Here is a 20,498-nt window from a genome sequence, read left to right on the forward strand (position 1 = left end):
GCGGTGGAAGGAACGAGTGACTAAAAGGGAGCTGAATGAAGATCGCTGGTGGGTTAGAGGAGGCTCTTCTACGAAATAATTAGGCGTATACTTAAGGGATTTCGAGCAGCTCACCGAGACTTTTATTTTCGGACCTCGAGGACGGGGGTAATTTACATCAGGTTTGAGATTTCAATTCGGCGCTGTGAGTTAGAACTGAGCTCCAGCAACTGAAGCCACCTTGACCTCCAGCGTCGCGTCCCCGAAAATTACACATCTTACTCAGCGAGCCTTCAATTTAAAAACACCGCCCCACATCCTCGTCCCTCAGCCTCATACGAAATCCAGTGAATCACACCAACACAATACCCCCGGGATTTTCAGCCCTCCAACTTTATCCACACTCCCTAGACCGAGGCCCCCAATAACCTACTTGGAGACAATTTCTAGAAAGACGAAGGCCACAGCTCGCCCATCATGGCGCCGAAAAAAGATCAGGCAAAGCCGAAAGATAAGAACACCGTAGACAAGGTAATTATACCCCGATTCGTTTAGGAATGCTTGCTAATTATCTTTGTAGACTTTTGGCATGAAAAATGTAAAGTTTTCCCTACCAAAAACCTTCATATTTGCCCTAGAGTTCTCCACTCAGATCCGTATACGTAATTGACGGTTCCCCTAGAAAAAAGGCGGCGCAGCCCAGAAACAGATTAAGCAAATCCAGCAAGCAGCGGCCAGCGCCAAGACGCCTGACCAGAAGAAAAAGGAGGCAGAGAAGTTGCAGAGAGAAAAAGAAAAGAAGGCTGCGGAGGAAGCACGCCGTGAGGCCGCGGAACTCTTTAAGCCAGTGCAGGTCCAGAAAGTGCCCTTTGGCGTCGATCCCAAGACGATATTATGCCAGTTCTTCAAAAAGGGCACCTGTGATAAGGGCAAGAAGTGCAAGTTCTCGCACGACTTGGCCGTTGAGCGGAAAGGTGAGAAGAGGTCGCTATATACGGATACGAGAGACGGTGATGACGCGGACGAGGAGAAGAGGAAGGATGACATGGTGAACTGGGATGAAGAGAAGCTGAGGAGTGTGGTGTTGAGTAAACATGGCAACCCGAGAACAACAACGGACAAGGTGTGCAAGTATTTTATCGACGCGGTGGAGAATGGAAAATACGGCTGGTTTTGGACATGTCCAAATGGAGGCGATAAGTGCATGTATAAGCATTCGCTACCGCCAGGGTAAGTTTTACTCCCGATTATATTTCCTACTATCTCCTTTCCCGATATTTGAGGTCGGGGAACGGGAAGGTCAGAAGTATGGTTTTACTAACTACAACTCCCCTGGTACAGCTTCATTCTGAAAACAAAGGAACAGCGTGCCGCTGAAAAGGCTCTTATGGACAAGTCACCTCTCGCCACCTTAACTCTAGAAGACTTCCTTGAGTCCGAGCGTCACAAACTCACCGGAACACTAACACCAGTCACTGAAGAGACTTTCGCGAAGTGGAGGAAGGAGCGGATGGACAAGAAGCAAGCAGAGGAGGAGGCCAAGAAAATGAAGGAAGCAACTGGCAGAGCTATGTTCGAAAAGGGAGATTGGCAGGACAGCGACGACGAGAGCGACGATGAAGCGGACGGGGCATGGAACTTGGAGGCATTAAGACTAGAGACAGAGGCGGCAAGGGCGAGAAAAGAAGAAGAGAGGCTAGCTGCTGCGGATGGTGGAGGAGGTGGAGAAGAGACTGGAGGTGGAGACGAATTATAAGAGTGCATTTTTATCTCTCATTCACTCTCTATTGGGTTACTGAAAAGGCTGGGATTTGGATGGGACGGAGTTTGCTGATTAGCGTCATGGTCTAATGAGCATTTTTGTCATTGCATAGACATGGCTTTCCAGCGAAGAACGTTGGATAGTCTATTTGTCTGGCGCCTTATATCAACATAACTGATTTTAAATTTCCAGGCGGAAGGTCAAGGGGCATATACACAGGGATTTGTTGACTATTACTCAATATACAGCTGAGAAGGCTACACAAACATCTGTCCATACAGTCTAATGCTTAACCCCTGAAACTGAAAAACTCGCTCGCAGGCCCAAAAAGTTATTACAAATCCTTTCTCTGTCACACTCACAACAACGCTACCTCCCCACCAATTTTCTTCTGCACAAAGGCACCAAAATACCCATCTAATGCTTCCACAGTGCCCTTCCCTTCAACCAGTTTCGCCACGCAACCAACATACCCATCCGGCCTGACAACCACGATTCCACCACGGCCCTCGTCCAATCCCATTTTTGCGTGCGCCGCGGCCTTCGCGTCCGGCACGCGCTGGTCCCATACATCATCTACGTAGACATGATCCCGGTAGCGCGCGAGCAGCGGAGGGAGCATAGAGGTAATCGAGATGCTAGAGCGGGGAGCGGAGAAGACGGTGCAAAAAGTGAAGAAAGGCGAATGCGGGTTGTGGCGTTCGTGGTAAGAAACCTTATCTTTCTCGGCGGCGGGGTAAGAGTAGGTGGAGAAGAAGGAGCGGGGAGCTGTGAGGTGTGTGCAGAAGTCTGCGAGGGCGCGTTGGGTTACCGTGGGCCTCCCGGCAAAGATGTAGACGCGGAATGAACCGTTGAGCGGGACCTCTTGCTCTAAATGTACGATGTTAGCATCGACGACCCGGGTTACGTTTGCGGGGGTCAGGATGCGGCCGGTCCGGAGCAGCGTGCCGTGTTGATATTGGAGGAATAGTGGGGATTGAGCAGGGTGAAAAGGCGACCAATTGAACAGGTTAGGGTTATAGGCTACACCATAACCTGAAGTGAATTCGCATGAGGCTTTGAAGGTCTTCACGAACTCGTTTTCTTCGGGCCCGTGCTGCTGCGCCACGGTGGCAGCTGCTTGGGCATTGGCGCTGCCGACCTCACCGGCAGATGGCAGTCGTGTGGAGAAGAGCTTGGCGTAGCGTGCGTCGAAGTCAAGGAGATTCTCGGCAATGAGTTTGCGCTCGGATTCATAGGAAGTGAGGATATGGCGGTCAGCGAAGCCGGATTCGACGTGGTGAATTTTCCAAGCAAGGTTCACAGCGTCTAGAAATGCGGTGTTCATGCCCTGACCAGCTTTAGGCTAGTACAAAGTTAGTATCTAAATATCTGTGAGAGGCTTGGAAGTGGTGGATCATACACTATGGGTATGACAGCAGTCTCCACCCATAAAGACTCGCTCATCGAGGGTGTAGCGTCCCGCTATACCTTGACCAATTGGATAGACTGAGTACCATTCGACCCTGTCCCATTCGATATAGTATGGCTTCAGTATCCTTTTGGCAGTAGCTTGTACTTCCTCGGCCGTTGCTGTTCTCCTCGGATGCCAATCTCTGTCCGTTGAGGATGCAATTTGAATATATAATCGGATCATGTTGTCTTCCCGAGGGATAACCATAATTGAGCCAGCATCGGAATGTATTGTACACTTCATCTAGAGGCTTTGTTAGACTTTGGTCTCTCCATGTTGGAAAATCAACTAGCCTTGATATCCGGGAAATCCGTCCGCACCACACCGTCCATCACACCCCAAACGTGTGCTATTGGATCTTTGTGGCAAAATTTCACTCCCAGCTGTTCACGGATAAAGGATCTTGCGCCTTCGCCACTGAACAGATATTTCGTTCGCATGGCCTCTTTTGTGCCCCCGTCCACATGTGCCAAGCTGACTTCAACAGGGTATAGGGGGTCTTTCCCATCATTCTTAAAGCCAGTAATCGTCCACGGCCTTTGTATCTGACCACCATGCTTCTCGATGTCTTCGATAAAAACGCGCTCTATTAACCCTTGATGCAACAGTGTCGTAAACGGATATCTTGCGTCGATGAACTTCGGACAGCTTGCCCATGTGCCTGTCCGATGAATCCCGTTTGCTGATGGATCCCAGAATGCGACCTCGTATACTTTTGCTGGCTCATGAGCCATAATCTTATGTTTGAGGCCCATGTTGCGTAGCAGATCGAGAGAGCGTGGCTGGATACCATCTGCGCGTCCTGTAGGTGTGGGCTCAGGACGGTTGTCGATGTGTTTTATCTTGTATCCCCATCTTGCAAGACAGGTGGAGAGAGTGAGACCTACAGGCCCAGCACCTATTATTACTATATCATATTTCTCCATTGCTAACCTTAGCAGAAATTAAAGGAGCTCCAGCGGAGCTTGGAGGAAACGTTGGAGATAGAGCATACAAGTAGAGAAGACGGTGGATAATGAATTCAAGTAGCAAATAACCTTCCAAGACGAAACGAGGAAAACTTGGACCGTTGATATGAATGATACAGCAGAGAGAGTATAGAGCAGCGCAACCAGGTCTTAATACATTTTTCAAGAAACGCAGAAAGAAACAACGTAGGCAACACAGACGAAGGCGCTGTTAGCTCGGAGCGGCGGTCATCAGCAGTCTCGCCAGCGGCAGTAGAATCGGGCTTGATATACAGCTATTTGGTGGTCGACCATTGTGCCGTACCCTTGGGTGATGCGGAGGTTGCGAGCTAGACACCGGATGGGGGAATCGGTAACTGTCTTAAGGCAGCGGTGTTGCGGAAGCCTGGGGAAAGGCTAAGCTAATCACGATTGAGTTGAACATTCCCTTATGTAAGCTCCAGCTATTCTATTGCCGTCATGACACTCCGTTCTGTCGTTTCGGACGCGAGAGATTCCCGAGCTCTTTCTCTTTGGTTACTGTCCCCACTCGTATATTACCAGGGTTGCAAGTTGATCAACTCAATTCAACTGAGGCCTCGAATTGATTGAATTTGTAAGGAGAGAGCTCCGTTGGTTAGATTAATTGAATTAATATTGACTTCTTAGCAACATTTACAACTAAATTTAACTAGGTAGTAGTTAGCAATTATTACTAGTCTTAGTATAGAATTAATTTTAAACGACATATTTAACGATATTAAAATCGCTTCTTACTGCCCTTCCTATTACCCGACTCTTAGTATAGGTCTATTACTAGTCTTAGTATAGTATTAACTTACCTTTCTATTATATAAATACTGCTTCCTTTCTGTAATGTGTCCCGCTCCACGTCACCATACGGCCAAAAAGACAGAGAGTACGACTCTTGCGGGATCTAATACATATGCTCTTACACTCTCTCAACAGCCGACTTAGACGCCCGTCTACTATATTAATTTTATCCTATAATCCTATTGCTATTAAACCTCTAATTATATTAAATTATAGACGTACGCGATTAGAAGTAAAGAGTAAGCCTATAAAGCTAGGTATACGTTCTAGGTCTAATAATATAGGTAAGATTATTATTAAATTAAGCGCAATATAAGCGAGTTCTAGATATTAAGCACCTTTTACTTATAATTATATATTAATAAGCTTATCTATATATATAACGTCTTTAGGGTAGCTACTGCGTGCGAGCTAATTATTATACTTATTACGATCGCTTTAAGGTTTAGGCTAGGCAAAGCCGCCTGTAAAGTAGTTATTAATTTTAGATAAGAAGACGCGTATCCCTTGCACAGATAAGATGCTATATTCCGTGGCCCGTGCGTGGCGTCGAGAACATCAACTATCTAGTATCAAAATGTACACAAATAACTTCCCTAATCAAATACGCCACTAAGATGGTGCGTAAATACACATCCAATGAAATAGATCGACTTAACTCTAAAGAATAAGGCCCTATGTATAATATATACCTAGAATTCGATATATTTATAACTATATTTATATGAGGTGCCAAATATACCCAAAAAGGTAAGCAATATCCCTTCCGCTGGTGCATTTCGTCTTACTGTTATCGATAAGAGCTGGCCAATAGAATCAATAGGATCAAGGCTCCGTGATGAAAAATATGAGGTCGTAGAATCTGCTGATTTCCATATACAATTGCTATATACACTCAATCTTTAGAGTTGAGTCGCTCTAAATAAGGAAGCCAACACTTGTCCTTTCTATAGAACGGAATTTGGCAAACAGAGGAGGATTTAGGGTGCCATGGTTGCTAAAATCCTCAATACGCAGAGGCTCAAAGGAGGGCAACGGCCACGGCTGCGGGGGGGGGGGGTCTTTTGCCTTCCGAGTCGGTGGAAAAAAGTTTATATCATTAGAAGTACGATTGGAAGGCATGGTTAATTAATATACATTAATTGAATCCTTATAGGTAATACTCGTACTTCTGATTCTAGAGTTTTGGTGTTCTGCACTCTCGTAGGGCATCAGCGGAAGGGATATATACTAGTCACAGCCGAACAGGTGCCAAAGCACCTGACAATTTAAGACCTTTAATAATATAGTAGAACAACTTACCGCTGTATATGCACTTCATTAATTGGTGCGCACGGGCTACATTTTATAGAGCGTGTTTATCTATACTAGGGATAAGGCTTACTATTACTATTAAATTTGATAGAAAGATATTATAAGGTGCAAGCTCTCCGCTACCTGGACTAGATATACTAAAAAAGTAAGCGAGTATCTGGCACACTTGCTAGGTACGCAGCGTAGAACAATATACGGAACCTGGGTATTCCACGCTAGTGAAACAGTGGCCAGGTACTTATAGATACAATCACTCACTAGATAAAGACACCTATTATGCAATAGCATTATGGAAAATAATCGCGCACCTATCAATGTCGCATGAAACTTGATCTTATAAGGGGCAGCGCAAAGACGATAGTTTATGGCACACGCAATAAAACTGTGTCCGTTGCAATACGATGCTCTCCCTAAACCGGATTACAGGCTTCGTTTATCTTGGAAGAGTGACATGGAACACCAAAACCTGGGTGTCCAACTCATATCCAGATTTATCCTGGAACTGAAACTTCCCGAAATTCATACGCCCATTCTGAGTAACGAAGTCATTGTCGCTGAAGCATAACATAAAATATTCCTTGTCTCCATCACTGCCCCGTGAGCCATCATCATCGGGCTGCACCGGAACAAGCGAAATAGACTCCCATTTTTCATTCAAGAGGCCCTGGTTTTGGGGGTTACCGTTGTGCAAACCGAACTTCGCAAGCTCAGAGTTGTCGTTAATATCGAGAAATTGACAATACTTTGCAGGAACGATGCCACCGGCCAAATTGCCGTCCTGATCCGCAATTGCCCCAGTAGCGCTGTCGTACAAGCTGGACTTGATATCTGTGGCATCGCTAATGTCGAATATATCCACTTGCCGATACAATGACCTGGCCTTATCAGCTCCGTGGCCAGCATTTGAGTCTCGAGCGAGGATAAGGAATTGGTTGTTGGTCACAAGGGCTATGTCCGATTGTCCGGCAACCTTTCCATTATCGTACGTCGGTAGCGGCACGACGAACTCGTGTGCATATACCGCCTCCCCAGCTTGCGAGATGTCGAACTCGACGAGACGAGCGTTTCTGCGCGTCCGTCTGGATTTGCCCCCTTCCTGATTCAGCGCTGATTGCGGAAGTACATACAGTTTCTTTCGGTCATGCGAGACGGTGAGACCCTCGAAACCCTGATTGTTGCCGCGACCGGATTCGGGATCCTCTGGAGTGACAATCGCACCTGGGTTGTAAAACGGAGGTGAAGCAGACGAAAAGCTCTTTTCTCCATTCCGATGTGGGATATACGCATCTGGTGGGCATATGGCTTGGAGCAATTTCCCATCTGAGGAGAACCGGTAAATGTATGGGCCGTATTCGTCGCTGACCCAGAATGAGCCATCCGGACCGAGGACGAGGCCTTCACAGTCGAGAGCTATGCGGTGAGCGACAGGACCATCTTGCCCAAAGCCATCGCCTGTGTACGTTGCGGCTGGGAGATCTGGAAATCCTGGATAGGAGAGGTAAGGACCCTGCGCATCGGCATCAATGCCTGTAGTAGGAATATCATCTGGGCCGGTGAAGAGAATTGTGTCGAGATATTTGAGCTTAAGATTTGGCTCTGAAGGACTTCCCGCCGTGGCACCAGGATTCAGAGTAAGCTCTAACCCAATCTTGTGCACGCGGTTCTGGAAGTTGAGCGTGCCCTTTCTGTTCCTGTCGGACTCTCTTAGCAGCAACTCAAGCGAACATCTTAGCACGTACCATCCGCGATCAGGTAAGCACCAGGCGACGCCTTTGTACGTGCCATCTACGCTTCTCTCCCACGTTGGTTGCTCAATAGCAACTGAGCTGCCTAACCCACCGAGTGTGTCTCCGAATTTGTCTCGGGCGTCGGAAGGGATGAGCCCATAACCAACAAGGCCGTGGTGCGAGTACGTTTTTCCGTTGCAAATCACAGAACCCACCATTTTTCATGCAGGTATTGGGGACAAAGAGCGTGGGCTCTGGCGGCGTTCTACTTGGGTAGTTCTTTGATAATCTAGCGGCTGAGGGAAAGACATTGAGCGCTGGTGTCAGCATAAGTAGGCGAGCATTTTCTCAAGCAGACGTTCCTTCCCATTCCGGTTTCTGGGTAAGAGCTCGGCGCCTCGGTTTCATCATGTGTCGATTAATTGAAAGCTGAGGATTGGAGAATTGGAGCATTCCAAGATGGGAACACCTGCCGGATCTCAAAAACGCCCCAACAGCGGGCCCTAGTTCTGCCAGCTTTGGCGCTTGCCAACCACAGTGAAAGGCTCTAACCCCCATCAACCTATGCACGAACAGTGAAGCGGACAAGCCATTCGCATGGCTTGCTTGCCTCAGCTCCAGCACACCATCACTGACCAAGCAATCATGGCGCTGCTGAAAAGTAGAAAGCTGAAAAGTTGCTGGTAAGAAGGCGTATTGCCTCCGCACTGTTGGTTTGGGTGTCTGGAGACGAGTCTGGTGGTTGATGCGCGGATGCGGGGATTTCCCCGCGAGAGTCTTGGCAGTAGGCTCCTATTCGGGCAGATGAAAAGTAGTGGGGATGCCATTTGACCCTGAAACTACGCCAAAGCTAACGATCACTCTCGAACCTTTTGCCTTCGACATTCAAAGATGCTTGCAGCTTGCGGATCCTTCCGTACGAATGACGCGGAGGTCGCGGCATGTATAGGCGAGAAGGCTCGAAAAGAGGGTTTGCTCGCAATACACGGCCTTTGCCGAAACGATGCGAGTGAAGGATTTAACGGGAAGACGGGTGGTCTGACCCGACTCTGCCACGGCTGAAAATGTGACGTTCAAACTGTTCTGCCAATTTCTTAGTGAGTTAGCGACTGCTTCGCGGGTGGAACGCCGGAAAGTGCCGAGCCGAATTCTCCGCTAGATCAGCTGCGAGCGGGCGGAGACTTCAGACGCCAAGTAACAGTGCGGAACCATTTGCATGAAGACACCTCTGGGTAAGGAATCTTTGACGAGGGTCCTTGAAGTCTGGCCGTCAATTCCACCAAGAAACTCCCGCTCATGCTCAAATGCTTACACGTGTAACCGTCGGACGTGCATACTGAGTTTTTGAGAGTCAATGTGTCCTGCAGCTTCAGTGCTCTTTTGTTGAACGGACGATCAGGAATGAGAACTCTGTCTTATTGCAAGAGGCTCTAGAGCCTCACTATATACACCAGATAGGTGGCAAATAGAATGACGACGACGTCGTCATTCAGTCGGTAATATTTAATGGAAACAGGTAATGAGACATTCGATGAGACATTTAGTCATAAATTAAGAGACAACTAAGACAAAGTACGCCAATACGATCTGGGTCGACAGACAGTAGTACGATGGTGGTAAGGAAGTGCGATTCAGGTCGACATCTTTGCATCTTCTCTAAGCTCTCCTTCGCATCAATGTGAAGTCCACGGATTAGTCTTTTCAAATTTCAACACAATCCCCTTCTTGAGACGTTGCTTAGAGCTGAAAGATCTTATAACAGAAACAAGGCACTTCACTGCTAGTAGGCTTCACCCCGCATATTGATCGAATAGGAGGATGCACACGGATCGCTGCACTGCTTGATCCGACTCCGCCAATCTGCTTTCTAAGAGGAATGGTTACATATGCTCCCTCGACTTAAGCTGACAATAAAGGGTAATAAAATACCACCATGAAGAGAAGTGCATCATGCTTTGGATAAAATTTCCAAGTTTACTTTGCCCAAAGCCGCAATGAGCCGTCATCACATCTCAGCTCCTGGCACCCAACCGTTCTCGACAACCCTACACCACTCAAACTTGCCAGATCATTGGCAATTGCCCTTGGGCAAACTTTCAGCCAGCCTTTTTCTCTGCCTTCATTCTAGTCAACAACAGCCCGTATGAACATCACTTGAGTATGCAATTACCTTCTTGCTTTCAGCGGCTGGGGAGGAAGCATATGCCGCTTCTCTGCAAAGCATGGCTTGGAGCTGAAATAGCATTCAACGAACCACAGATGAGCAGAGGGCTTTCTGGGAGGTGGTTCTCTCTATAAAGAGGTGCTCCCGGGCCCTTGAAATAATATTTAGAACTCATTGCAAACTTCTTCGTCGTTAGTCCTAAGAACTAGCAACATATCACTTGCGAATACACTTTCACCAAGATACGAACATGGCTCCTTTTTGTTGTATTGTTCCAGAATATGTATTACGTGCAATTGTTGAAAGGGGGGTGGCACCACAAAACACCATCAACGCTTGTCATTCCACCATCGAAAAGATAAGGCAGATTCAAGATGCCCGCATCCAGCACGGGCAGAGAACCGAATCAGCTCAGCAGCAGCAGGTCGCTGAAGGTATCATTCCATCTTTCATCCACGAAACCATTGCTCAGTATGCTGCAACAGCAGAGCAACGCGAAACATCCCTTCGCACACTTGAGTATAACACTAAACTTCGTGCAGCTGCAGGTACTTTACGCCATTTGAAACGTACAGTCTACGATGCGCAGAATTCCTGGGACTTTGAGAATCCTCCTAAAGACAAAGTCATGATCGAGGAAGGCGGTGTTCTCGTCAGCGAGGAGGAGGATCCAACCGGAAACGCAAATGAGTGCTACATCGGATTCAAGAAGACTTATGACTTCTACTTCGACTTCTTCAAGCGCGATTCGATCGATGGAAGGGGTCTGAAGCTCGATGGCTTCGTGCATTTTGGCAAAAAATTCGGAAACGCCATATGGGACGGCAGAGATCTGATCTTCGGTGATGGAGACGGCATCATTTTCGATGGCTTCACAGATGAGCTCGACATTATCGCCCACGAGTTTACCCACGGCGTGGTGCAGTACACAAACCCGCTCAACTACACCTTCCAGAGTGGTGCTCTCAATGAGTCGCTTGCCGACGTCTTTGGCGTTATGGTCAAGCAATGGGCTGAAAAACCGGAGCATCCTCAAACTGTCGATCAAGCCAATTGGCTTATTGGCGAAGGAATCTGGGCTGAAGGCATCAACGGCAGAGCTCTCCGCGACATGAAGAATCCCGGAACGGCTTACAACGATAGATTCGTCGGAAAAGACCCTCAGCCGGCGCACTGGGATCACTTCCAGACGCTTGGCCTCTCCGTAGATCGTGGCGGTGTCCACATCAACTCTGGCATCCCCAATCGTGCCTTTTGCCTTGCTGCTAACATGATTGGAGGATACGCCTGGGAAGGCGCTGGTCCTATTTGGTACAAAGCTCTGACGAGTGGTAAGCTCGGCGAAAACGCGACATTCAAGGAGTTCGCCGATCTTACTATCGAGAATGCTAGTGAGCATGTGGGTAAGATCAAGGAAGCTTGGACACGGGTTGGTTATCCGTTCCCTGTGAAGAGAGCCGGGCAGTGATAGAACTGGATTAGAGGCTATTTGGAGCTCCAGATGGAGCGCCCTTTTCACTAGATTTGGATCGATTGATTTGATTGGTGGAGTGGCGGGGATTGAAGCTGGTGGAGCTCCGGAGCTCCATAGCTTATACCTCTTCGGGAGGAGGATGGAGCGTCTAGTAGTCAATTAGTGGTGCTCCTTATGGCAGGGCGTCTGAAAATTATAGTCTTAGCCACCTAATATTTTAAGGGACTGTTCGGTTGCAAAACCGTCAGATTGAATATGAACTGAAAGTCCGGCAGAAAGAGCGCGTTCCTTCCCAATATGGAGGTTTCATATTTGAAACGGAATCTGAATGTGGAGTACAGTAGGATATATGGGATACTAAAAAGGGGATTAATTGTCTAAGGCCTTCGCTAAGGCAATTAGTATTAGGAATTTCACAAGCAAGAAATCACGGGTCATTAGAAGTGAGCATCGAGTAAGGTTAAGGTGGATGCAGCATATCAAGGTGCTGATTAATTTCTCGCTCTGCTACTGGTAAATCACACACGGGACACGTAACAAGAGACTTCTTTACAAAGGACAGTATACCATCATTGGTTTCATTTCGCCGTCGTTTCAGGCTGCTGCTACCATTCGATGACGGTTTGGAAACCTCCACTGCCCCCTTGGTAGCTGGCTTCTTGGGGGTGTTGGTTAAGGATTTCTCTGAAGAGGTTTTATCCCCTTCTTTGACTTTGACCCACCCATCAATCTTATTCTTTTGCCTCCCTGCCCTTGCCTTTGCACTCAAAGACTTCAATTGCTCCTTCGTAAGCTGTGGCTCTGCAATTTTTGTGTAGGTTCCCCCGCACTCTTCTTCGTGCTTCTTCCACCAGGTGTCGCTCTTTCCCGGGACGCGATTCATGNTTCGTTTTACGAGACCGAAGAAAGGAGCTTGCTGCCGACAGGGGCCATCACATTGCCAGACATGTGTCCGGTAGCTGTCCACTTCGTCGTGGAAAGTGTGGAAGATGGTAACATGGTACTCGCCGTGGCTATTGATTGCATCGGCAAGAAGCTGGAAGCCGGCACCGTGGCCAGTACCATCATCTCCTCTCGCATGCCGCCAGGAGGTAATGAGAAAGAAATAGGCGTGGATAGCTTCATGGAGTAGCGTGTCTATTGTGTCCTCTCGGGGACGGAACTTAAGGAGAGGCTCGGAGAGCTTAATGCGAATGCGGCGGTAATTTCCGTCGTCATCTTTGGAAAGCTCACAGGTGCCAGCACAGCTTTCAAAGCCTCTGTTAGTAATATGCTTTTATGTTCGGCATGCTGCGGGATTAAGGGAGAAATACAGTGTCAATCGTGGGGACCACGAGACCTCAACTTGGGAAAGAAGGAGATTACGGAAGTATAGCACATTGTAGAACCCAAATAATTTGTGTATGTCTACGAAAGGACCCGTGTCTTCGCCGTGTAGAATTTCGTGGATGGACGCCTGTGCCGCTTTCTGCTCCTCCGACAGGGGATCTAGGGTTGCAATAGCTTGGAGAGCTGCATCTTCATCGGTGAGTGGCATGGTGGCGGACTTCTACACCCAGTTCACAGGGTTGAACACAGCATTTGTAATAGTCGTGGCCTCATGTATTTCGGGAGTCGGAGAACCATAATTAGCATCAGGGCGTTGGGGTGGAGAGTGTGGCTTTGAAAGTGGCTGTTTAAGCCTAACCCAGGGGGGAGGCGAGGGGGGTTTTCGCGGGCAAGTGTTGACGATATCGAGACTCGTCACTGGTTCCGACACCCAAAACATTTCCCCCCACGCCTCCTTTGCGCAGGACTGCATTCTATAATCTCCCCCAAGTTACGAGGAACCTTCTCGTCGCTTTCTCTTGTAGCTTCATCTTCGTTCGGCGATTTTCTTGCATATAAGCAGTGGCCTATCCCTGCCCTCATGACGCAAGATTACATGCCCACATGTCTACCTGCTAGACCAGTCGACCCATCAAACGGCAATCCTTCATAGGCACTGCAACTACAACATCTATATTCCAGGGGTTTCACCACGCTCCCCGAATGCGTGGCGCCAGCGGCGAGAGATAGCCAGACGTGCTGGACATGGATACTGCCAGCGCTGCGGAACTTGTTCGCACATCGTCTCAAAATTCCGCGTCGAGTCGCAAGAGCAGTACTGCGAAGGTCAAACCACAGAAACGCACGTCAAGTAATTCGCTCAAGCGCACCCCTTCGCCTGCCGCAGATACCAAGAGCTTCACTTCTTTTCCTTCCCTCTCTCCAACAACAGATTCCTCACCTGTACAATCGCGTGTCAATGGCTGGTTTCGGTCCGCTGTGGGGGATTCTGGAAACAAGCCAAATGCTGCAGGTACTGCGAACAAGCCTGCCACGGCGGACACACTGAGCGAACCTGTGGCTCCAACAGTGCGAAAAGTTTCAAAAACGACACAGTCGATAGTAGGCAGCTTAATAGCCTCAACGCTATCAGCAAAAAATCGGACCGCTCTTTTTGACGACACGCCGCAAGAGCCAGATAAAGTACCGGGGAATCTCCACCATGCAAGCGACCAAAATATCGAGCACACTTTAGAGCGTGTTGGGCCTGTTAAATTGGTCAAGCAGATGGCGGTGGATTTAGCACAACGAGACGCACAGATCACTGCATTGAGACGCAAGGCGGAAGAGAGGGAAAGGATATTAAGGAAGATGCTGCAGGAATGCGAAGTCTCCAATATGGACATTGAAAGTCGTCTTCGTGAGTTAGATCGAAGTACAGAGCAGCGTGTCACCAATGGGGATCGTACAGCAAGGGCGAAGAAGAGGGCCGTTGAGAGTGGGATGGCTGGGACATATCCTGATGACTCTATTGACCAGAGGCTTGCTCGAGCTGTGGAGGACGATGTGTCAGACTATGCTGAAATGATGGGTGTCACGGGCAGTGCACCTTTGCACGGGCAAGCTTTTCCTGATTTCGACGCTGAATCTATCAACTCGGTTTCAGAAATGCCAACAGAGACCGTGCGCAATTGGAAGACTTATCTCTGGAGTGGAACAAGCAAAAAAAGCAGTAGAGCGCCTAGTATCTCTAGCAAATTCGACGATGCAGAGGTTCAAACACGGTCGAGGGCTTCGAGTGGAGCAAGGCTGCCACGCAAAACCATTAATTCTGATACTTTCGTACCTCCGACATCAGGTGCGGACAAGAATGCGAGTGCGGTACCTATACTCCGGCGCCTTCAAAGCCAAGACCGAGACCACTCAAATGCTTCCTCTCGGAAATCATCTGTGTCGGTCACGTCTTGGGCACTGAAATTAGTTGCTAGCAACAATCAGGTGAATCGAGTGGGTGACAAACAAAATACTGTACGCGGCCGAGCAGCTATAGTGGCAGAAGCATCTGGATCTGGCCGCACCCCATCTATGGATTCTACGAGAACATCTAATTCCGCTAGCAAGGTGCCTCCAACAACTGTCAATGGGCGCGGGCGTGCTCCGCGAAGCTCTTTAGGACCTAATGCGACTATAAAGAACGTATCTCCTGAGAGCCTGCGGAGCGCAAATGCGGCCTTGGGCCCTACGAGCCCACGCTCACTAGACAGGAATTTGAGCAACCTTGGACCTGTGGAAATGGACACAATATTACCAGAGGATTCTCGACCACCGACACTTTTGCAACATCACAGTAACTTCAGCCAGGGCACCGAGTTTCTAACTGATAGATTTGGATTTATCTATGACCAGAGACGAAAGAAGAGGCAAAGCGAGGCCGCAGCCGCTCTTGCAAAGCAGAAGCGTAGTAGTAACGTTGAATCCTTGGGGGACGCAAGATCCGTATTAAGCGCCATTGGACACGGAGAGGATGTTAAAACTCCTGCCGAATCACAAGAGGGGTCTAGGTCTGTCTCGAGACCCGGAAGCGCAAATTCGTCTATAGAGGAGCAGACTGGGACGCAGCCTGGAAAAAGGTGGCAAGACTTCCTGAAGTTGGCAACGTTCCCTACTGAACTTCTCTCCCACACACCCTCTGCAGCTCCAATCACTGCGGTCGACTCGATCGAGGTTGAACCTGTTCCGAAACCTGCTCAGGTTATCATCGCGAAGCGTGGATCCCTACCTTTAGCTAGCACCAACCCACTGCCGTCACCTTCACGTATTGTTTCTGGAAATGCAGAATTTGCCACTGCCACTCCGTCAGTTTTTGTTGACCCCACAAGTCCGATCGATCCGCAGCATCACCAGCCTGATCCAGTCAAAACTTTACTCGAGCAGCTTACGGAATTGCACGATTCTCTACAGAGAGACAAAACTATCAAATGGAACGAATTCCTTCGCAAAGTTCGGGCAGAACGTAAGCGTGAGGGCGAGGCCGCCACAGCTATCGAAGGCCGTCCTAATAACCTTATGATGCCGGAAACCTTTCTCACTGATGGCGAGCTTGTTGGAGTTGCTGGTCTGGGCAACAAAGGAAAAGTTGGGCGAGCAAAATGGAAAGAATTCAAACAGCTTGTCCTTGGTGGCATTCCCGTCGCGTATCGGGCGAAGATATGGGCTGAATGTAGCGGTGCCTCTGCCCTGCGTGTTCCAGGTTACTACGACGATTTAGTTAGTAATGGTGTTGACAACCCAAGCATTGTTGCTCAGATCCAGATGGACATCACTCGTACCCTGACTGACAACATCTTCTTTCGTCGAGGACCGGGTGTTCACAAACTCAACGAAGTTCTTCTTGCCTACTCACGTCGCAATCCGGAAGTCGGATACTGCCAAGGAATGAACCTGATTACTGCCTGCCTCCTTCTCATCATGCCAACCGCTGAGGACGCGTTTTGGGTCCTCGCCACCATGATTGAGAACATCCTTCCGCAGAAGTACTACGACCAACATCTTCTTACCTCTCGCGCGGATCAAACTGTCCTCCGGGAATATGTCGTTGAACTTCTTCCAAAGCTTTCTGCGCATCTTGATGTTCTCGACATTGAACTTGAAGCTCTCACCTTCCAATGGTTTCTCTCTGTATTCACCGATTGCTTGTCTGCCGAAGCACTATTTCGCGTCTGGGATGTTGTGCTGTGCATGCATGACGGGTCAACCTTCCTGTTCCAAGTGGCGCTGGCGCTGCTCAAGCTTAATGAACAAGCGCTCAAAGAGTGTGACACTGCGGCTGGTGTTTACCATTATATCAATCATCAGATGACGAATCACGCGATTAGCATTGATGGATTGATCCGAGCTAGTGATGCGCTAAAGAAGGTTATTAAGCGGGGGGATGTCGAAGAGCGCAGGGAGAAAGCTGTAGAAAGAGAGCAGGAGATAATGCGGCAGAGGGAGGAGGTGAGGAGGGAACGGAAAAGGAAGGCGAAGCTGAGAGCTGCCGAAGAGCTGACAAGTACAAGACAGAAGCATGAATCGGCTGAGCCAGTAGTCGCATCGGCACCTGAGGCGGCAGCTTCTCAGCAAAACTCGCCTCTCCGCACACCGTTGTCCACTGCCTCAAACCGCAGTGGGGAACTTGATGAGGAACTCAATCAGTCACTAGAGGAAATGCAGATTCGGACGCCTCTGCCAATTGAGGAGGAATCAATGTGGCGGGCTTGAAGGAATTTCTATTTCTTTCCGTTGTCATTCCACATTTTCTTTGGCTTTCTTTCTCTCTGTGGTTTTCTGGTGGTTGGTCTCTCGCATGGCGTTATATACCAAAGACCTTTGCGTCCATTCCCGTTTCCATTTCGCATTTGATGGCGCACTTACACAAATACCCAGGGAGGAACTGATTCGAGTTAGATTGAACCTGCTTATAAGAGCCAACATTTTTGCTGCGCAAGGGGCGCTACATGGCATTAGAGTTTGTCTCTTTGGCGAAAACAAAGATTGCTAGCATCGCTTCGGAGCGTTGGTGGTGTTTGGCTTTTTCTATGTTCATCTCTTCCATTTACTTTCCTTTGTCCAAAAAAATTATACCACAGCCTCCTTGGCACTGATCTTCGCTCTGTAACACTAGTATGTCTATACCCATTGCTAAAATTTCGAACTCGCCCTATGTTCTTTGTGAGGCCTTGGGCGCTAGGATGCTCTGTGATGCTTTTTGAAGCAATCCTAGACAATCGCTACGATTCCCCGCAGCTCGGCAACCATGCTTTTGGTGTGACTAGCTTGAAGCGCTTTTATGTTTGAAGGTAAATCTCTAATAGCGCTTTATCTAAACTAGGCCGTTTTATTCTCCACTTTTGTAGGTTCACAGTTTCATACATGGTTAGATTCACTTAGACCCATGCGATGATATGCCTTTTTCACATTGAGAAAGTATTTGTGCTTGTTCTCAACTAGTCGCTTGTTTTCAGGAACGTACATAACTAATCGTAATTAGAACCAAACCTTTAATTATGGTTATATCTATATAATTTATATAATCATCCGCGTCTAAGCAGTGTGCGACGAATCCAGGCTAGACGTGTTTAGCTGGAGAGTTGTGAAAGAGCAGCTTGTGGGACCAGCATATCAGAACCATGAAAACCCCCCGGTCAAACGTGAAGCTCTGCCCGAACGCCAGCTGCCCAAAGGCACGAACCGTATGCGACGTTCTCATCCCGAAAACCCTCTGATGAGCCAACATCAATGAAGGCAGAAGAGAGACGCGACAAATCCGTTGCGCGTGCCGGCACTGCTTAAGGGCTCACCTCCCGCACGATCGCCTAACAGAGCACCTCAGCCGAAAGTATTGCTCTTCCGGCTCCAAGTCCCTTCGCTGACGTACTGTTTGCTCGACACAGTCTCGTTCCGGTCGTCCAACACAGGACACATGGGAAGCCGGGCGCAGTAGCAGGGCCGCCGCGATCGCGCACAAGAAGCGCTAGGCTGGCCGCTGGCCCACCCTCAGCAGACATGCCGGATATCATCAGCCTCTCCGGGTCGATTTGGAGCTCTGCGAGACTCTCGCCGACCCACTTCGGCCCTGCGTAGCAATCTTAAATGGGGGCTGGGTGCGGGTTTTCCAGCGCGGGCCTGCATTCGATGAACACGCAGACGGCGTCGCACTCTTCGATCCAGTCGGCCACAATGTTCATCCCCAAGAAGCTATTCGCTAGTATCATGCCGCCGCCGTGGATAAAATATATGCCAGGCTTGCTGACACTGGTTATAGGAGTCGTTTCGCTTGTCGACCTAAGTGCATAATTGATCGGGGCTGATCGGAGATTTCTGTGCATTTTTTGACATGAAAACTGTCCAACAAATAGATACAAGCTGAACAGACAATTCATGTTTATAATATTAGTAAAGCTTCCAAGATATTACAGAGTATAAACCTATTGATAAAGTATAAGGGGGGATAACAAAACGGCAAACTCAAGTCTAGTACTGTATCGTATAAAATAAGTTCTCGGTATCTTGATCCCCGTTTCCGCTACGTTTGTTACGATCATTCCTAATGCTCAATCACGCACTGTTAGAGGACACTAGGAGGAGGAGATATGCATGAGAGTATCACGTCCGGATAGGTTTATTCAATAACTAAGCAGTTAAATGGTGCAAACAGGTGAGTCCTCGAATTAGTTCCGCGATATTTTTGTGGTGGAGCGTATCTTAGAAGGTGTTTATTAATATGGCGAGGATACATAAATAACATCGCGATATAACTATAGGTGCCAGCAAGCCAGGGCGACGGTTCGATGTTGGGTGATGAGAGAGGGCTGTGATAAACACGGCAAACAGAGGGTTCGTACGAGGGCCGAGAATAGTGCTTAATCTCTTACGGACGCAGTAAGTGCATTTTCTAGAATCCATCTCTTCAATCTCTCAGCGAGCTTCATCGCTCAATGTGCAATCCTTTATTAAATATGCATATATCAGAGGCAAGAAGGTTGCCTCTGATTTTGCTGTAGCTGTTCTCGGCCGGCTGGGAGCTTTTCAGCTGGTGGCGTTCCGCAGTTCTAGGGAGGATTGAAGATATCTTGTGAATTCCGCTGAGTGAGAAGTATAAGGTAGTCAATGGCATGCTAGCCCGGTGGACGCAGCAATGGTTTCTAGGCTTGTAAAAGACTGCTCGTTTAGCTCCTGGAGGCTGAATAAATTATGTGTTAAAATCCGCTTGGTGTAACTCATGTCAGCAACTTGAGATGACCTCAGACGCCCAGAAATTTTGGAGAAAATAGACATAATCGGTGAGATGATAACGGCAATGGAGGAAAAGCAAAACGGCTGATAGATGGCAAGGGTCGCTTCACGTTGAAGGCCTGCTATGTCAGAATGCACAATGGCTAACTTAGGACGAAAGGATATGTGGTGATGCATGCACAGCCGGAGGTGAGGATAAGGTGTATATGTGCACAGACCATAACCTGGACGAGTTGAGATTGAGCTTCGGTCCATGATGGACGGATGATCTTTTCCATGCGGGAAGCTGAAAGCGTAAATCACCCGATCTAGCCCGGGGAGGGCTGTTCGCGGCTGGAAAAATGGAAAAAGACAACGTGTCCATGCCGTCCGATAGGTCGAAGGATAGCTGTGGCGTTTGGATCAACACATCTCATGCATTCACCATATGCACCATTCAAGCCCCGCGCTTCTGAGTATGCATATGTCAACATATGCATATCGCTGCTGCTGTCGAGGCAAAGCAGCGAATAGTTGCCGCGCTACACTCGCTGATTTTCCTGCTTCATGTGCTGTTGCATAACCGCCGACAACGGTGGTGGTACGAAGAGGTACATTGAGTACTTCAGCTCACAAAGCCAATCTTGGAGCAGGAAAAAGCACGTGTGTTAGCCAATCGCAATATTCAAAATTTAATGCGTCCAGCATCGTAGCGCTTTTGCAGTATCGCTCGCACTTGGCGCAGAACCGATGAAATTCCTCGGTCGATCCAACCCACAAGGC

General features: G+C 48.4%; 8 protein-coding genes across 8 annotated transcripts; 3 read left to right on the forward strand and 5 right to left on the reverse strand.

The window, feature by feature from the left end:
- Positions 1 to 456: 456 nt before the first annotated feature.
- Positions 457 to 1,735, forward strand: K441DRAFT_685343 (uncharacterized protein; the record flags this gene model as incomplete). The annotated part of the gene is made up of 4 exons (XM_067651872.1): positions 457 to 510; positions 560 to 577; positions 662 to 1,209; positions 1,321 to 1,735. The coding sequence occupies 4 exons, from the start codon at positions 457 to 459 to the stop codon at positions 1,733 to 1,735; spliced, it is 1,035 nt and encodes a 344-aa protein (XP_067507177.1).
- Positions 1,736 to 1,917: 182 nt separating this feature from the next.
- On the reverse strand, positions 1,918 to 4,580 carry K441DRAFT_368128 (phenol hydroxylase-like protein). The gene is made up of 3 exons (XM_067641433.1): positions 3,488 to 4,580; positions 3,144 to 3,437; positions 1,918 to 3,086 (listed from the first exon to the last, which is right to left on the reverse strand). Exons 1-3 carry the CDS (start codon positions 4,118 to 4,120, stop codon positions 2,100 to 2,102), a joined length of 1,914 nt encoding a protein of 637 aa, XP_067507178.1. The 5' UTR covers positions 4,121 to 4,580; the 3' UTR covers positions 1,918 to 2,099.
- Positions 4,581 to 6,466: 1,886 nt separating this feature from the next.
- Positions 6,467 to 8,732, reverse strand: K441DRAFT_605648 (uncharacterized protein). Its single transcript, XM_067645377.1, has 2 exons — positions 8,029 to 8,732; positions 6,467 to 7,980 (listed from the first exon to the last, which is right to left on the reverse strand). The coding sequence occupies exons 1-2, from the start codon at positions 8,232 to 8,234 to the stop codon at positions 6,723 to 6,725; spliced, it is 1,464 nt and encodes a 487-aa protein (XP_067507179.1). The 5' UTR covers positions 8,235 to 8,732; the 3' UTR covers positions 6,467 to 6,722.
- Positions 8,733 to 10,430: 1,698 nt separating this feature from the next.
- Positions 10,431 to 11,998, forward strand: K441DRAFT_743423 (zincin; the record flags this gene model as incomplete). The annotated part of the gene is made up of 2 exons (XM_067654403.1): positions 10,431 to 11,579; positions 11,996 to 11,998. The coding sequence occupies 2 exons, from the start codon at positions 10,431 to 10,433 to the stop codon at positions 11,996 to 11,998; spliced, it is 1,152 nt and encodes a 383-aa protein (XP_067507180.1).
- Positions 11,999 to 12,114: 116 nt separating this feature from the next.
- Positions 12,115 to 13,297, reverse strand: K441DRAFT_655581 (uncharacterized protein; the record flags this gene model as incomplete). Its single annotated transcript, XM_067647870.1, has 2 exons — positions 12,968 to 13,297; positions 12,115 to 12,901 (listed from the first exon to the last, which is right to left on the reverse strand). Exons 1-2 carry the CDS (start codon positions 13,189 to 13,191, stop codon positions 12,115 to 12,117), a joined length of 1,011 nt encoding a protein of 336 aa, XP_067507181.1. The 5' UTR covers positions 13,192 to 13,297.
- Positions 13,298 to 13,421: 124 nt separating this feature from the next.
- Positions 13,422 to 17,661, forward strand: K441DRAFT_655582 (TBC-domain-containing protein). The gene has a single exon (XM_067647871.1). The coding sequence runs from the start codon at positions 13,728 to 13,730 to the stop codon at positions 17,220 to 17,222; it is 3,495 nt and encodes a 1,164-aa protein (XP_067507182.1). The 5' UTR covers positions 13,422 to 13,727; the 3' UTR covers positions 17,223 to 17,661.
- Positions 17,662 to 17,895: 234 nt separating this feature from the next.
- Positions 17,896 to 18,748, reverse strand: K441DRAFT_743424 (uncharacterized protein). Its single transcript, XM_067654404.1, has one exon. It carries the CDS (start codon positions 18,518 to 18,520, stop codon positions 18,317 to 18,319), a length of 204 nt encoding a protein of 67 aa, XP_067507183.1. The 5' UTR covers positions 18,521 to 18,748; the 3' UTR covers positions 17,896 to 18,316.
- A 758-nt stretch (positions 18,749 to 19,506) lies between these two features.
- K441DRAFT_368261 (uncharacterized protein) lies at positions 19,507 to 19,955 on the reverse strand. The gene has a single exon (XM_067641434.1). It carries the CDS (start codon positions 19,911 to 19,913, stop codon positions 19,608 to 19,610), a length of 306 nt encoding a protein of 101 aa, XP_067507184.1. The 5' UTR covers positions 19,914 to 19,955; the 3' UTR covers positions 19,507 to 19,607.
- Between the last annotated feature and the right edge of the window lie 543 nt (positions 19,956 to 20,498).

The sequence above is a fragment of the Cenococcum geophilum genome (genome assembly GCF_001692895.1).
Source record: "Cenococcum geophilum 1.58 unplaced genomic scaffold K441scaffold_9, whole genome shotgun sequence".
Taxonomy (NCBI): domain Eukaryota; kingdom Fungi; phylum Ascomycota; class Dothideomycetes; order Gloniales; family Gloniaceae; genus Cenococcum; species Cenococcum geophilum.